The 16,481-nt window shown below is 39.5% G+C and overlaps 2 protein-coding genes across 8 annotated transcripts; both read left to right on the top strand.

Annotated features, from left to right (window-relative positions):
• Positions 1 to 47: 47 nt before the first annotated feature.
• aaed1 (AhpC/TSA antioxidant enzyme domain containing 1) lies at positions 48 to 2,596 on the top strand. 2 transcript variants are annotated; one of them, XM_022757790.1, is made up of 6 exons: positions 48 to 274; positions 628 to 696; positions 820 to 873; positions 1,170 to 1,275; positions 1,371 to 1,505; positions 1,626 to 2,596. In XM_022757790.1, exons 1-6 carry the CDS (start codon positions 92 to 94, stop codon positions 1,754 to 1,756), a joined length of 678 nt encoding a protein of 225 aa, XP_022613511.1. In that variant the 5' UTR covers positions 48 to 91; the 3' UTR covers positions 1,757 to 2,596. The 2 variants fall into 2 exon arrangements, with proteins under 2 accessions (XP_022613511.1, XP_022613512.1); XM_022757791.1 differs by lacking the exons at positions 628 to 696; positions 820 to 873.
• A 273-nt stretch (positions 2,597 to 2,869) lies between these two features.
• On the top strand, positions 2,870 to 16,467 carry LOC111230834 (dual specificity protein phosphatase CDC14B-like). Of its 6 annotated transcripts, none has more exons than XM_022757686.1 (16): positions 2,870 to 3,189; positions 4,333 to 4,423; positions 5,128 to 5,203; positions 5,898 to 5,990; positions 6,127 to 6,203; positions 6,904 to 6,970; positions 7,056 to 7,206; positions 7,296 to 7,526; positions 7,700 to 7,838; positions 8,589 to 8,754; positions 8,878 to 8,975; positions 13,205 to 13,252; positions 13,356 to 13,478; positions 13,921 to 14,089; positions 15,313 to 15,378; positions 15,606 to 16,467. In XM_022757686.1, exons 1-15 carry the CDS (start codon positions 3,081 to 3,083, stop codon positions 15,334 to 15,336), a joined length of 1,662 nt encoding a protein of 553 aa, XP_022613407.1. In that variant the 5' UTR covers positions 2,870 to 3,080; the 3' UTR covers positions 15,337 to 15,378; positions 15,606 to 16,467. The 6 variants fall into 6 exon arrangements, with proteins under 6 accessions (XP_022613407.1, XP_022613404.1, XP_022613409.1 ...); XM_022757683.1 differs by having other exon boundaries at positions 13,353 to 13,478; XM_022757687.1 differs by lacking the exon at positions 2,870 to 3,189 and adding an exon at positions 3,890 to 4,189 and having other exon boundaries at positions 13,353 to 13,478.
• Positions 16,468 to 16,481: the final 14 nt, after the last annotated feature.

Genomic DNA, 16,481 nt, shown 5'->3' with positions numbered 1-16,481 from the left:
ATGGGCGTGAATTTCCAGCCACCATGCAGCTCCTCCAGTCTGAACGGCAACTCCCAAAATAGCAGTGCGAATTCGGGAAGCCTCAGAAAAAATGGCTGAAGTAGTTTCACCAATAACTCGACAAGTTACTAAAGAAAATCGGGGAAATCGGATTTCTTCCGTCGATATTCGTCTTGAAGATGTCGAAGACTGTTTAATTTACGACCGGCATGGACTGTCTATTCCTTTCAAGAAGTTATATCAAGACAGGAAGTCGGTCATAATTTTCGTGCGGGTAGGGGAAAATTTTTGTTTGGCTTAACCTTACTGATGATGAGTTGTAGGCCATATCCTGCCAGAAGTTGCATTCGTAAAATCATGAGAGGTTTAAGATAATTAGAATGAGCTTCAAAAGATGTTTCTTTTGAAGGCATCAAAGTAGGCAACAGGTGAGCCTCAGCCTTGCTGGACAGATGCCCCAACAACTTCCCATGCTATGGTGGAAAATGGAAGAATGGAGAGATCATATCTATAGGTGAAGACAGAAAGCTAAACATTATATAGGTGCAAGATGAGAGTGTGAAAAAGTAATGAATATATCATACTGCGAACACCTGTTAACATAATATATACTTAATGTCCCTGCAGAATTTCTTGTGCTACAGCTGCAAAGAATATGTGGATGATTTGACCAAAGTACCCAGAGAAGCACTGGAGGTAAATACTGAACCATGACTAGGAATGCACTGCAGTCAATCACAACAAGCAAATCATAAGTGATACTGTATCAATCGAAAATTATTGATTCTGATCAATCCAAAATTTGATGTGTTGTTGCAGGATGCTGACATTAGACTGATTGTGATTGGTCAGTCTGCTCATCATCATATAGAGGTAATTACTTTATGATCAGTGTGCATAATACCACAGTGTCCCATAGATTTCTGTAATGTTAAATCAGTTTTCAATTGTGATGTGGTGTAACTGCACATTTTATTATGATTCATGGATATTTTTTTGCCTCTCAGGTTTTTTAATATACCTACCTATACATTGTTATGTTTTGTTGTTCAGTCTTAAAAGAGAAACAAAACCCATTCAGCTGTATTACTAATTAATAACAAACAAACTTGAATTTGAATTTACACACACTACATGCAGCTGAGATGTGTCTCTTATCTCTCCTGTAGCCATTCTGCTCCCTGACGGGCTATCACTATGAGATATACGTGGACCCAGAGAGGTGCATTTATCAAAAGCTTGGGATGAAGAGAGAGGAGAAATTTACAGACTCTGGTAATGCAATAACAGTGTGAAGGCAGTATGAGTCAATGTGTCCCAAGGTGGTAATTAATTAACAATTGCATGTGTGTGTATGTTTATGTACTCAGCAAACCCTAGTCCCCATGTGAAGTCTGGTGTTTTTATGGGCCAAATGAAGAGTATATGGCGAGCAATGACTAGCCCTGCATTCGACTTTCAGGGTGATCTACATCAGCAAGGTGGAGCCATCATTGCAGGGCCAGGCAAGTTTTCCTGACTCTCTTTCTCTCTAACTCTGCAAATTATCAATCTCAATTTCTCTCTTTCTGTCCATTGTGTTAGATCCTTCTCTTTTTCTCCCTCACTCTTTCTTCTTTCTGCAGGCTCTCAAGTTCATTTCTCCCATTTTGACATGAACCGCCTGGACCACATGCCCATTGCCTGGCTCCTGCAGCTGGCTGGAGTTCAACAGACTCTGAACTTCAGCGATAAGCCAAAGATCATACATGTATAGCCATCTGATTGCCTGAAAGTGCTTTGCCCCACATCACTGTTGTTATTACACATGCAGAGGTGTACAAATGTTGCATGTTTAGTTCCATTATACACTGTGCACTGACAAATTGCAACAAGAAGAGGGGAGGCATCATTATCAGTAACAAATATTTGTGTCCCGGTATCTCTGAGTACATTGTTTATCATTTCTGTGCTGGCACACAACTTGACTGCCTTGCTAAAATCTTGCATAGGTCTGAATGTTTTATTTATTTAATTTAAGCTTTTTTTAACCAGGAAGTCTCTTGAGATACATTTTCTTTTCTTTTTTTTTTACAAGAGAGAGCTGTCCAAAATGATAGGTGTCACATAACTATGTGAAAACACACATCATTACAACAGTCACATTATAACTCAATAAAATGAGACCTGAGAGTGAAAAAACCTCATGTCTTTGTTTAGTGTGAAACTTCATTCTTGATCTTGATAACAACTGTTAAAAAAAATCTTAACTCCAAGTCTCCTTACTAACTTTTTGAAGCTCAAAGCTATGGAAAAAGCTATTAAGTGGGCTCAGCAAACTCATACTGCTAATGAAGACTGTAAGATGTGATTAAAAGCTAAGTGGTCATTGAGGCAAGATTTTTCTTTGCCGAAAAACAAGATGGGTATGCATGCACTGCTGTTTTTTGTCATGTTTTGTTTACTACCTTTTCTATCCTCATGTTACAATGTCTTATTTTATCTAATTCTGTTGGTATACTTGCAGTAAGATGGTAGTGTTTTAATCGTGATGAACACTGGTGCACTGTTAGTAGTCTGGCCTTATCACACTCCTCTTTTTATAAACCCCTTCCTAATTTACAAAGAGTTTATTATACTGTAAATAAAGTTTAATTGCTATTTCTTGGCTGTATTTCTATGCATTGCCATGCATTTGTGCACTGTCATAGCACAGTTATATCCAAATGGGATCCCAACATATTGTACAGCTGCTGCTGCTGCTGCTGCTGCTGCTGCTGCTGCTATTGAACAGTGAAGGGTGGGCACAGGACATCTAATCCTGATACGTCACATGCAGGGGATTCAGAAAGCAGAAACCTGCCCCTGTTCACAGACGTCACCACCACCAGAGAGGCTGGAGCAGGCAACTGTGTCTCGGTTGACACATACACAATATACACACACGCAGATGCACAGATACAGAAGATCAGCAGCGCTGGAGCAAGCCATGCCATAATAACACGGCAACAAAACGGGGACAGTAAAGCCGCCGCACTGCGAAGCGGAGGAGGTCTGCTGCAGCTGTTCAGTAATGTCCACCGTGAAGCCCTGAAGAGAAAATGAAGCGCAAGAGCGAGAGAAGACGAGCCGAGTCGAGGAAAAAGCGCTGTGCAGCCCACAACAGCTCAGAGGCGGAGCTAAATTCTGATATTTACATTGAGATAACAGGTAAGAGGTGCTGTAGAATGAACCCTGTCAACTTTAAGCCTAGTTGACAAATGTGACAAAGCAGGCTGCGTATGCACACAATTCTGTTTTGAGTGACCAGGGTGTGTTAAAGTCTTTGATTTTTTTTCATCTTTTGCCCTAATATGGCGACACCGTCTGTCCCTTTATCGTTAATGCACTGGGTTTACGTCGACTTACCTTCACAGTCTCTGCATAGAATACACAATATTAGCAGTTCAGTTTTGCTCTGGTATTTTTTTGGGGGTCAAAATTACAACAGAACTTCGCTTTGCCTTGTTTTAGGGACTGCGTGTGAGTTACAGATGTGCATACTGAGATTGACTGGTGCATGAATGTCATAAATGTCGTAGTCGACCCATTGTCAGTCTCGTCTAACATTGATTTTTATGTCTTTTGCGGCGTTTTCCTGGTTCTTGAACATCCTTGAGGAGCCTAAGTCCAAGGGGAGGGAGGTCAGTCGAAGTGGAAATCACGAATTTGACTGGCTGAGGGATCGTCCTAGCAACCGCTTGGGCAATGTTCCCGGGGCCTATCATGTGTCTTATGTTGAGAACTTTAAACTGAAGGAGCCGTGACTGACAGCTCATTCCTCCAATTGTGTAGCGTTCTGCATCGCTCACAGCCAATAGCGTCCCGCGGAACATCTTGGGGGAGGAGTCAAGCAGAGATCATTTTTAGCAGAGTGCGCACTTGCACACGAAAGTCTCCTTCCCTCCTCTTCGACTGGTAACTTTCTTCTCCTTGAATAGCGAGGCCACGCTTTTAAAAACGCTTTCTTTTTAACGTTAGACTTTTAAATTACAACTTTCAACTAATTTTCTCCGCTCACATCATTAGTGTGGGTTTTACTCAGTATGCACAAGTCGTTGTGAAGAAAATCAACCACGTACGTACATTTCTCTGTAAAACGTCATGTTCAAATCTGTGGGCAAGATGACCGCGGACGATGTTTCGCCAAGATGTATCGAGTTCATCAAAGGTAAGTTGCCAGAAAATACTTACAAGAAGTAGTTGTCGACAAAGAGGAGCTGGTTTGGGACAAAAGAGACAACAGAAGTATATATGCATGACAAAAGCAAGTAACTTCACTATTTTGCCCCCACCTCCCCCCACCCCATCCAGATCAACTATATTTCGCCATACTTCAGCAGAAGATCAAGAGCACAGCTGAAAGACACTGTTTCTGCATAGATGAAGAGCTGGCCTATGAGAAGTAAGTTATTAGTCCCAACTTTGCATTTTCGACAGACTTAGTTTGCTGGTTATTGCGTTGTTTTTTGTGCCTTTCAGTTGCACTTACTTGCATGCAGTAAAAGACACTACCCAAACCTTGTGTTTTCACCGCAGTCATCTAAAAGATCTCCACCATTAGTGCTTGTGCCAGCAGGCTTGCACATAACTAATTCAAAATACAGTGAATCTCGGTTTAGCTTTGAGTGCAGAAGCCATTAGTGTGAACTTACGCAGTATATTCAGATTGGTTATTTTAGTATATGAGATTTAAGGATATTTTGGTGCACTGCCCTTTTTACTGTTGGAAGAAACCTAAGTAACCACAACAACATTAAAAATTAAAGGTAAATAAAACAAAAAAAGCACCACAGCTGCAGTTGCCGTTTCAGAGGTTGTAGTGAGCTGTTCTGAGACAGGCCGCAGGAGAGAACATTACTGACCTTTCCAAGTCATTTTTTGTGCCAGTGGTACAAAAAAAAGACCTCTTGTCTTTAGCTCCTTTTGTCCTGTTCTGACCCACTCCAGCATCAAATGCTTCCAAATATAGTCTTTACTCTGTCAGTGTTTTTACTGTGTCAGTCTGAGGTAGCCGATTCTATCTAGCGAAACTTCCCGAGAGACCATAGCTGGTTGCATAAATAGCCACTCTGACACACTATTTCTTCTTTTTTGTCTCTCTCTCAGCTTCTATGCGGACTTTGGTCCCCTTAACCTGGCTATGTTTTATCGCTTCTGTTGCAAGCTGACAAAGAAGCTCAAGGTAAAGTAAACCACTGCTCTGAATTGCACTTCCCGGAAAAGAGAATGAGAAGCAAACCCAGGTTAATCAATATCTACTACAACCTGCAGTAGGTTGGCAAAATTAAATAGGGTTGTAGTTTTTTGCATGTCAATTAGCAGGACCTGACAACTTTTTAGAGTCAAATTTATTTTCCAAATAATCTTTGTTTGTATCAACTTGTATCAACACAAGTTGTGTCGCAACTTTTCCTGTTTGTCGAGGCAGTTTGTCTGGATTTGGCACATGACGTGATCTCGAAGGCTGTTGGGCACAGATTTGGCAGCTGAAGCTTGGACACAGATGATTCAGCCTCTCCACAGCTCTAGAACATAATTGTCTTATGTGGTGATTGCCCAACCTTTTTCTTAGCTTACAAATTCTGTTGATTGGCTTTCACCATGTAGCAGTTTCCTAATCAAGTCATTTAAGAGTTGAATTCCACTTCCATTTACAATTTAAATTTTCCTCCATCACTGTAGGTTCTCTTACCCCTGCAGCCGTGCAGCCAAAAAATACCATGTTTAGTGTGACATAGCCAGGGTGGAAAAACAACTAATAAAATAAAGTAGATGTGCTCATGTAATATCTACTTGTTATGTTATATATTATATATTATATAAATAAGGCATCACATGTCAGCTCAAACTGTTTGTTATTTATAATATTTCCACAGTCCATTACACTCTCAAGGAAGAAGATAATATTTTACACCTGTGGAGACCAAAAGAAACAAGCCAATGCTGCCTACCTAATAGGCTCATATGCTGTAAGTAGTGTACAAACCACATTACATAAAGCTTGAGAAATTATATTGCATCTATATAAATCTGATAATCACAGATTGAAATTGCATTAGCATTTAATACAAGAGCCACTTGCTGATTAGATGTTTGTATTTGAAGGTAATGCACCTAAACATGATGCCAGAGGAGGCCTACAGTCTGCTGGTGTCAAGGAATTCAACATACATGCCATTCAGGTACCAATTCACCATATATATTTCACATTTAACTTGTTCTTTTCCAAGGAACTAAGGGTGAGCCACAACCGTGGCTGAAGACAATATCATTATTTACATTGGTCAATCACACGTTTTGATTTTTAAAGGCCATTTGCAAAGGCAAATAGTTAATAGTAACTTACTTTTAAAAACACAAAGTAGCTTGCTAGACTGCTCAGTGAATGACCAATCAGTCATTCTAAGAGCAAACTGATGTGATTAGCATATATGGTAAAACAAGCTAAAAAGCATCACATATGGATTATATTGTAAAACTGAGTAAAAAAGATACAATAAACCTTTAAGAAGAGTTGTTGGTGAAAGATTGCTGCATCTGCTTTTTTGCAATGTTTTAACTTTGCAACAATGTTCGTTTTCCCCTGTTGTTCAGACACAAGTGCAACACAAGGATATGGTTTCAAGATTACAAGACCTAGAATGCTCAAGGGCCCTTCTGTTCTCTTACTCTCTCTGTGATTATAAAATGGTAAAAAAAAAAAAAGTAAGAGAAGTGTTAAGCTATAGAACAAGACCAGTGAGGGAGATAAAAAGCAATTGAGAGTATTAGAAATGAGATAGCAATCTGCATTCTGGCCAGAAGATTTTTTTTTTAATAAGAAAAAATTGATCTTTAGTATGTTGTGCTGATAAAGATGGACATATAATTTATGTTTCACAGAGATGCTTCGTTTGGAACCTGCATGTACAATCTGAACATCCTAGATTGCCTTCGTGCTGTTTATAAGGTAGCTCATTTTAAGATTTATTTATTTCTCTTTCTTGCTGTGTCATGCAACTAATGAAATTAACTCCCTTTCAACCATCTTTCAGGCTCTGCAGTACGGCTGGCTGGACTTCTCTAACTTTGATGTGGAGGAATATGAGCACTATGAGAGGGCAGAAAATGGAGACTTGAACTGGATCATTCCAGGAAAGTTCCTTGCATTCAGTGGGCCTCATCCAAAAAGCAAAATAGAGAATGGTAATTGAAAAGTCCACCACAGAATTGTTTCTGACTTTGCTCTGACACTCACTCTGAAACTCACCAGACTACTTTTTCTTTTACCTCAGGGTATCCTCTGCATGCTCCTGAGGCCTACATTCCTTACTTTAGGAACCACAGCATCACCACTATCATCCGCCTCAACAAAAAGATGTATGACGCCAGGCGTTTTACTGATTCTGGCTTTGAGCATCATGACCTGTTCTTTGTGGACGGGAGTACACCGAATGACTCTATCGTCAGGAAATTTCTCAACATCTGTGAGAACGCAGAAGGAGCCATAGCTGTCCACTGCAAAGGTAAGATTTCTAACCCACATTCACACTGAAAGAAACATTGCTAGATCAAACTGTTCTGGCTGATTGTGGTTGGTGCATGGCACTTGTACCATGCCTATGGCTGTATAAACTGTCCACAGTGTTTTGTTGTTACACAATTTAATGACATGCCACGCCACTTTTTTTTCTTTCAGCTGGTCTGGGGAGGACCGGCACTCTGATCGGCTGCTATATGATGAAACATTACCGCCTGACTGCTGCAGAGGCCATTGCCTGGATACGGATCTGCCGACCAGGGTCCATCATTGGGCCTCAGCAGAACTTTGTTGAAGAGTAAGTGTCGATTGAAGCAGAATATTCGTGCCTGGATAAGCACCAAACAAAGATAAGGTTCAGAAAATAGCATCCATAGGTTTTATTACCTCTGGCTGTCACAGTGAAGGAATGTCCCCTGTGCTCAACAGCGCTGTATGTAATATCTGTCAGGACAGTGTGCCACCACGCTTTCCACAGCTGAGCCTGCTGCTCAGGCTTTAGCACCTCGTCTAATCATTGTTTTCACCTGTTTCCTATATGTGCACTCTCTGTCAGCATGTTCTGTGCAAGTGGTAAGCAAAACAAAGGAACCTAGCTTTGGTCTTGCTGAGTTGTAGCATTTATTTTCTGACAAGCAGCCTAAACTCTACATACAATAGGCTGCTACTTGCACATGTACTCCTGACGTAGCTCTCCCTGCTCCACTTGCCAGCATCACCATCACATACAGACTACCCTCTCTTGCTCACTCCAACACTCACTCACCACCTCTACTTTATGAACAGTTTGACTGTCACAAATGTAGTAAACAGATCTCTTGGGTGACATTACCAAAGCTGTTAACTTTGTCAGAAAATTATGTGTTCATAACACTTATAGTAAGATGCTAATTAAGAAAATAGGGTTTCGGGGCTTTTAAAAAAAACAGGTAATTATATTGTAGACTTCTGTATAATTGGACTTCCATGTGAGGGCAGATTTGATCTGAGAAATCTTCAGCAAGAATAACAAGTTTATTTTGTGGTTTGTGGAACTTTTGTACATTAGGAAGCAGAACAGTCTATGGGCTGAGGGAGATGTTTTCCGGGAGAAGATGCTAAATGAACAAGAGAATGGCAAGATGGCTGTAACCAGGATCCTGTCTGGAGTGGATGACATAACCATCAATGGGAGCAACAAGAACAGGGCAGCCAAGAAGGAAGAAATGGAACTGGTGAGTTTTGAAATGATGCTCCTGTCATGCTTTCATCATTTTTGACAGTACTTCCATAAGTGGGAAAAAACCAACGAACCACAAGAACACACTGCTTTATCTACTGATTGCGTTGTTTTGCAGTATAATGATGAAGAGGAGAGAAATGGCCTTACACAGGGTGATAAACTGCGAGCCCTGAAGAGCAAGAGGCAAGCCAGATCATCTTCAGGTTCACTATCGTAAGTACCCAAGCAGCCTGCAAGTGTCATCATGCATCACACTGACGTGTTGTAGTACTGTAAACTGAGCGATGCCTCTTCGTGTCAGTCCGTCGGTTCATTACGTGTATACAGTAGTGTTTTTCAAATCATGAGTAACATATGATTTGGAAAAATTAGGATTTCATAAAGACCAGGTAGTGACCTTGTAGGTTTTTGTTTTTTTTATCATTTCATTTAATGAACTTTCTCCTTTCCTGACTGTTTATTCAGGGTAGTCAGCTGTCTCTTTGTGTCAGGTTTTAGGTATGGCAAATCTGTTAGGGCTGCTCTCCCTTACCCATACCATGGCAATTTCATTCTAATATCGTAATTTATGAGTTAATGACCTAGGCAGTATTTTTTAAATAACTTTTTTTTTGTGTCCCCTTCTGGTTTTTCGGATTAAATGTCATCACATGCAGATCAAGTGTAATATGAGTGATTCAGTTATCATCTATAATCAGTAAGTTGTGAGGGTGAACAATAAGTCGAGGAAGAAGTAGGTCAAATAGATGGAGTGAGTGACCCAGTTGGTTGGAGGGTTGGATTGGCGTCTGATACACAATCTTCCAGAAAACATTTTGTTGAGGGCTGGATTTAGAGAGGCACAAAAGATGTGGAAGTTACAGATATAATCTATGGGTTTTGTTTTACTGCAGGATTGATAATCTGTAAATTGTCTTCTTCAGTCAATATCTTAAAAATAATTCTCAGAGTTGAGGAGAAAAATATATAGGCCAAATCAATTTAGAGCTTGCTAGTCACTGGGTTATCATGTCACATTGTCCTTGAGGTAATTGGGCCACTCATTTAGTCAAGAGAAGATCTGATAGTTGCATTTTGATAGTTTTGATTTTTAGAATTTGATTAACATTATGATTCAAAAACAGACATTATTGCATTGCAGTAGTGTCTAATCAATTCTGGATGAATGCAGGACAATATTGGAACTGACCGTAAACAACTTTGATCTGCCAGCCAATGGAATGATGGGTCACTGCAGAACCAATCATTTAATGACACTCCACACCGGACATGGAAGCATGTAAATCCGTGGTTAATACAAAAGGCGATGTCTCTATTTCTCTGTAAGTCCCTGCTCTGCAGTGATAGAAGTGCAATCACAACTTGGCAGTTGTGAAATCTGAATCTGATTCATATTGGAAATGTCAAACGAAAGAGGAACAAGCATGGAGTTTAACTTTACCACAAAGTCTCTAAAAATTAAAATGAGTCACTGTGGCATGTTCCAAACTTATTATGCCTTTGCAAACTTGGCGATTTAGATTTTGTTTCTAGTATATTTGTGTGTAACAAGCATAAGAGTACAGCTAGACAACTGTAACATGTGACTAGCCAGCTCTATGGAAACCCTGTGTTCCATCAGAAGGTGATAAAGTGCTAATGCTTTACAGTTAACTACACAGAAGGAACCCTAATAGATTTTTTTTACTACCCTGTTTAAATAAAGTCTACATCATTTGTGCCTATGTAAATCAAACCGTGGAAGGTTGGGTGTCAGCAAGGCTGAGGATGGTTGACTGGCCTCTGCCAATGTACCCATATGGCTTTGGCTTTTGTTGTCCCATGTCAGGCAGGTGGTAGTGTTCTGCTGCAGCCTCATGGGTACGGTGTGGCCGATGTGTTGCCTGCCGTTCAAAAAATAGCAGAGAGGCAGAGAAAGAGTGGGGGAGAGGAAAAACAGAGAGAGGATGTGAGGTTTTGTATGATGGAGGTAAGTGCACGTCACTTCCTTTCTAGCTGACATCCTCTTCCTGTAGAAATGGTTGCTATGCCAGTGACTGGTATGGCTAACGGTATGGCTGACTTGATGTTGTTCTTGTTTTGTTTTTTTTCTTTCTTTGGATGACTACGGTGTGAAGTGGATATGCACTTAATGGATGCATTACATTGACACGCCTTTCATTGTCTGCCTCATAGACACACTGAGCTGTTCTGCTTATCAGAGATATCCTCTGAGTTACAGTAAAGGTCTCAAGTTGAGCCTGCTGTACTTGTTAACAACAGCACCAATTATTCAACTAATCACGGTTTTACATGAGATCTGGATTAGTTGAATTAAATGTTTTAGTGCATGGCTTGCACTACTGACTTGCCACTTATCGAGAACAAAATTCAGTAAGGGAAACTTGGTCCTTGTTGTGATGTGCAGTAGGTATATCCTTATTGTTTGGTAAAGTAGCTAACTTGTCTGCTCAACCCTTAAGTTGTAGGGGTTTTTGGAAATTGCCAGTAGTAAGTTTGTGTTAGGATCATCTTTGACTGAGGTGTTTTATGAGTTTAATCAGAGACTTTAAATGGCATTGTTGGAATGATAAATTCCTCCTGATCTGCATTCTAATATAAAGGACTAAAACATCATATGTGAGCTTCAGAGGAGGTAGAGGGATGAAAATGGATTCTTATAGGTTATCAGGAGGGAGTTGAGACAGAAGAGAGATTTGCTTGCACTTTAGGCCATATATGCCTTTTATAAATGAATGAGTTGCTAGACAAACATCTAACATGCAGCTGAACTTCACCGTCTGGCTCCACTGTTTGTTTTATTATGTAATATTGAGGTGCATGTTGAATTCCAGCAAGAACAACAATTATATGAAAACTTTTCTTCATCTTTTCTGCCTTTTTCACGCATGGCAGCAGGCATGAAACCCTTGGACATGCACGCATGGACATGCCTCTGTGTTCAATCTGTGTTCGTCTAACGTAATTAATGTTGGGCCGGGTTCATTGTCAAATGCCTGTTGTTTTTCCATTGCTTTTTGTGACTGGATCAGTAAAAAAAACGCATCTGAGCTTTGTTTACTCCCTCAGATTTTTTGCTTCTGCCAGGTTTATTTTTAAATGGTCTGTTATTGTGAAACAAAATTTGATAATGGATACTTTAATTCTTGTAGGAACTGACCATTTTTTTTATGTTTTTATCAACTAACAATTAGAGCTACTGATTATAGATACTGCTTATTTATTTAAGAAGATTTAATGTCATCTTATAGGTACTATTAGGGTCATCGTACGATCAGTAAAGTTTGTTGTCAACTGTAAAATGACGTACTACAATGTATATTTGTCACAACTCTTAAATATCTAATTTATCCTTACTGTCAGAAATGTTTTGTGTAAATGGAATATTTGCCAGTATGTTTATTAGCTTTTTTTAATTTCACAAATATCAAAATCTAATTCAGAACTCCCACATCAATTGGTTTCTAAGTATATGGCAATCTGCTAACACATCAGAGCAAGTAAAGAATAAGAAACAAAAACTTGCTGACTGGCACTGCTGGATGCAAGACTCTATGAAAGGTATTTCATCTAATCCAGTCCCAGTGGAAAAGCAGAACATCAGAGGCTTTGTGTCCTGCCCGGACGTCTCTTGTCTCTCCTTCCTTTTTTTCCCCTTTTTTTCCGTTTGCTCTTGTTGTTGGATTTGTCCTCCTTTCAGATGGCTGGTAGCCATGCTGCTCTCCTCCCTGTGTAGCCTTGCCCTGTGGTGGATTGTGTATGGCTTCCCTTCTTCCATCCTGCATTTCTGTATAGACGGGTTAGGATTTCAATGAGTTCTACCGCCCGTCAGCCCCCAAAAAACCTGTCCTGCCCCGTTCTGGAGCTCTAACTGAGAATGCTGTAAGTGAGCCCCCTGTCTCTCTTTAATTCCCAACCCAATCAGAAAGTTGTTTAAATCATCCTCTTGTTACCTTTCTGTAAGCACAGTAAACGTTGAGCTGATGAGCAAGAGCCACTTTTTAAAAATCTGAATCATCAAAGGCTCCTGCCTTGTCCTTGTCACCATTTTTCAGTACATAACGATTTTGTACCATAAACTGCTCCCATCATCCTTTCATCTTTAAACATCATGCTTTGCTGGTTATTATGTTGATTGAACTGCCAACTGCCAAAATCAAAACCCCTCAGACAGTTAAGCTGATGACAATAATAGCTCTGTAAAAAGTCAAATCAGGTCCCTCTAAGTCGTTTGGTGCCACCCCTTGGCTTCTACTGGTACTTACTTGGCTTTACTAACTTGGCTGCTGAAGCTGCAATAATGATCTGTGCCTAAGTCTAAAGCTATAAATTTTTAAAGCCTTCTTGCCCATCTCCATACAGTCTTTTCCTCCTCTCTCATTTCTCTTGATTATATAAAGTTTAATCACATTTTTACTGTCATGTTACTTGTGTTTTCACAGACAGGAAGAGAATAAGATTCACACCAGGTCATCATCACAGTCCCTAAGGTAATATATTCAATGCACATGTACAGTGACACGCACACCATCACATTGACAAAAAATATGGCTGAGACTCATCTTTTATGTCACCTATCTCTCCTCTCAGCAGGGTCATCTTGCACGGCAGTGTTCAGGGCTGTAAGACCAGTGTCAACCCCCTGGCTCTGTCTGACCACTCAGACAGCAGGAAGAGGACCAGAACCTCACTGCCAGGCAACGGAGTAGGAGGAAGGTCAGTGGCTGGATTTGACACTGAGCACTCATTTACTCTGATAGTCCAGATTTATAATAAGAGCAGGATGAGAACTAACGGAAATTTTTACTTAACCAAATAGAAAATATCCTTTTTTTTGTCTGTGCTGTTGAAAGCTCTTAAAATGTATCAAGTGGACTCAAATCAACAATTTTATATTTGTAAAATGTTTGTTGAAAGAAAACTACACTAACAACACAAGACTAATAAGCACCAATTATGGTCTCAGTGTTGGACTTGTGTTATTTCAATTATTTTCCTGTCTCTACATTGTCAAGAACTGTGCTGTGTTGTTGCAGTAACAAGTATATCATATTGTGTTTTTTATGTGGAGTAGACACAGCTGAAAAGCAACCAAGAGGCTATAGCCACTCGTGGATCCTTGTGGAGTAAATTAACAGCTTCCCCCTCTCTCTGCCAGCTCCCTGTGCCACACCAGACTGGTCAGGTCCCTAGGCAACTTGCATGTAGTGACTGGCGACAGGGACCCAATGTGTTGTGAGCCATGTGGCAGCCATAGAGACACAGCCAGTGCCACAGCCAACACAGGCACTCTCATCAACTTAAACATGGCACAGATCCACCTGCAGGCAAGCTCCCACAAACTCACTCTGAGCCATATGGAGACTTTGGCTGCATTTGCACACAAACAAACTATTTTTTAACAAGTTTGGTTTTTTTTTTATGAAGAGCAGATCTCATCTCTACTGCCCAAACAAGAAAAATCATGCTTAAAGTGATTTCTCCCTGGTTTTGGCAGCCATGGGATGATCAGATCAGATCAGATCATTTGTGCCTGTGTAAATCCAGCCAAAATCCAGAGGCTCAGCACTCTCCCTCTTTCCCCTCTTAATGCTCAAGACAGTGGTTGTGTCATAATCACTTAAAGTACTTAGGCTGGGATGCATCAACAATTATTAAATGTTTAAACATAACCAAATTATGGTTCTGCCACAAATTCTTTTCAGATGTTTTATGTAGTGAGGAATTGCTAAATTAAATTTAGATCTCTTTTAAACATTTTGATCTGATAGCTCAGATGAATCCACATGTCTGGAGGGCAGTGTGTTTGAGGTCATTGGGAGGAAAATGACTTACTTTTACTTGAAGAAAGACAGGAATCAGACTTAATTGATCTCATTAACCTAAATGCTAATTTGATTTTTTTTTTTTTTTTTTTTTTTTTTTTTTTTAAATAAACAGAAAAAAATACTTTTCCTACAAAGTCATGGAAACTTGCCAAAGTCCAAGTTTGTTTTACAGCATAAATCCTAAGATGATAAAACATAAACCAATCATTGTCAAAGAGATGAAATGTAACATCAAAAAATAAATTTTATTCAATCTTTTAAATATTGCTATTTTACAGCTTATACCTATATTGTTAATCAGTTACAGTTTTATTCATACTAGGGTTACATCTAAATTGTACAACAAAGTTCATTTCAGATACCTAACTAAGCTGGTTGTCTGGAACATGATGCAACCCAGCTATGGTTCTTCTTTACCCAGATAGTGTACTAACACTACATATATAGTAAATCTGTCCCTGCTTTATGTACCAGTGTCAGGTTAAACTCCTGCCTCAGTCTCATGCTGTTCCTTTCAAAAGCTTTCCTTGCATGTTCTCTAAGAATAGTGGATTTCAGAGTATGACTGGCTATAGCTTCTCTGGACTCTGCTGCTCACTGTGTCTTCTGCCTCTGGCCTGTTGTCACCAGTCTGTAGCTATTTCTGCATCTTTTACTGGTGCTAATCTGCAGTGTTCTTTCCTTCCTCTTTCGTTTTCTTTTTCATTTCCTACATGTAACAGACGCACTGTCTCCCGAGGACGTAAAGCTCGCAGCTCTTTGAAATCAATTCGATTTTCCAGGCTATGGTATCTATCTCCTTTTCACTTTCTGTTACATAATGTATCGTAAAAGGTATAATTTGGCATCTTTTGGAATTATGTATTATGATGCATTCTTATAGGCATATCTGTGATCCATGTGAATATACACCAATTGCATGAATGGAAAAATGTTGACAGATTAATTGAATAGTGCTATGTAAATCAGTAAGATAATTCTCTGTACTAATGTACTCTTTTTCTTTCCTTTATAGTCACTCCATACCCAAAGCTAGAGCTCCTCTACTTCGATGAGCCTGTGGATCTAGACATCCTGAAGAAATATACATGAAATCCAACTTATATACAGCTATACTAATTTGTTTTTTTAATTTTGAGAAAACGGTTGGAACAAACTTAACCAACGTGATGTGACATTTCAATGATTTATAGATTGTTTGATTACAAGTTATTTTACCCGTAAGGCACTTTGGTTTTTATATTTTTTAAACAGCATCATGAAACAAAGTGATAGTTTTAATCATTGCCTGGTTGTTCTTACTTATTGAAGCATGCACTAGCAAACATCAGATTGAACCACATCCATCAGACCGGCATGTGAATGTGTGAATCCAAGAGATTTCCTCCAAAATGAGCACTGTGCAACAGATATTCTGGTTTATAAGAGATGATTCACATTCAGTTATAAAGATCTGGAGATGGATTTGGTCAGGAGTTTGTCATAAAAACCTGCTCTTGGTCCTCCAAGGTCAAAGGCACAAAGGTGCGTTTAGCCATGGATGTAGATGAAACATCAAGTCTCCATTGGCAAGAATTCCATCACACGATACAGTACTGTGCACATTTGTACTACCATTCAATATCTGGCTTGTCTTTTATTTCTGTCATTTACTTGTGAAGCTTTTCAGCTACTGTAATTCAAGACTGTAAATATGTCAACATTTGATATACTCAGTTTGTATTTTGTAAATATTTTTGTACTATGTTGGAATCATGCTATGAAATAAGTCAACGGTCCTAAAGGGGCCTTGTCTAACTCATGTTCATAATCCACTAAAGACATTTGCTTTAAGCACATAGAATTGGACATTTTAAATAAAATTTTACTCCCAAGTAGTTTCTGGCTGTTT

Source organism: Seriola dumerili, unplaced genomic scaffold, assembly GCF_002260705.1.
Source record: "Seriola dumerili isolate Sdu_G_001 unplaced genomic scaffold, Sdu_1.0 BDQW01000290.1, whole genome shotgun sequence".
NCBI lineage: Eukaryota > Metazoa > Chordata > Actinopteri > Carangiformes > Carangidae > Seriola > Seriola dumerili.
Note: the sequence above shows the minus strand (reverse complement) of the source record. Positions and strands in the feature narration are given on the sequence as shown.

What these genes read in the sequence shown, in the direction of transcription:
- aaed1 (XM_022757790.1), top strand. Translation starts at nt 92, where the DNA reads ATGGCTGAAGTAGTTTCACCAATAACTCGACAAGTTACTAAAGAAAAT. An exon ending in CTGCTCATCATCATATAGAG is followed by an intron (nt 874 to 1,169) that starts GTAATTACTTTA and finishes TCTCTCCTGTAG; the next exon opens with CCATTCTGCTCCCTGACGGG. An exon ending in GGAGAAATTTACAGACTCTG is followed by an intron (nt 1,276 to 1,370) that starts GTAATGCAATAA and finishes TTATGTACTCAG; the next exon opens with CAAACCCTAGTCCCCATGTG.
- LOC111230834 (XM_022757683.1), top strand. Translation starts at nt 3,081, where the DNA reads ATGAAGCGCAAGAGCGAGAGAAGACGAGCCGAGTCGAGGAAAAAGCGC. An exon ending in AGCTGACAAAGAAGCTCAAG is followed by an intron (nt 5,204 to 5,897) that starts GTAAAGTAAACC and finishes ATATTTCCACAG; the next exon opens with TCCATTACACTCTCAAGGAA. An exon ending in ACCTAATAGGCTCATATGCT is followed by an intron (nt 5,991 to 6,126) that starts GTAAGTAGTGTA and finishes TTGTATTTGAAG; the next exon opens with GTAATGCACCTAAACATGAT.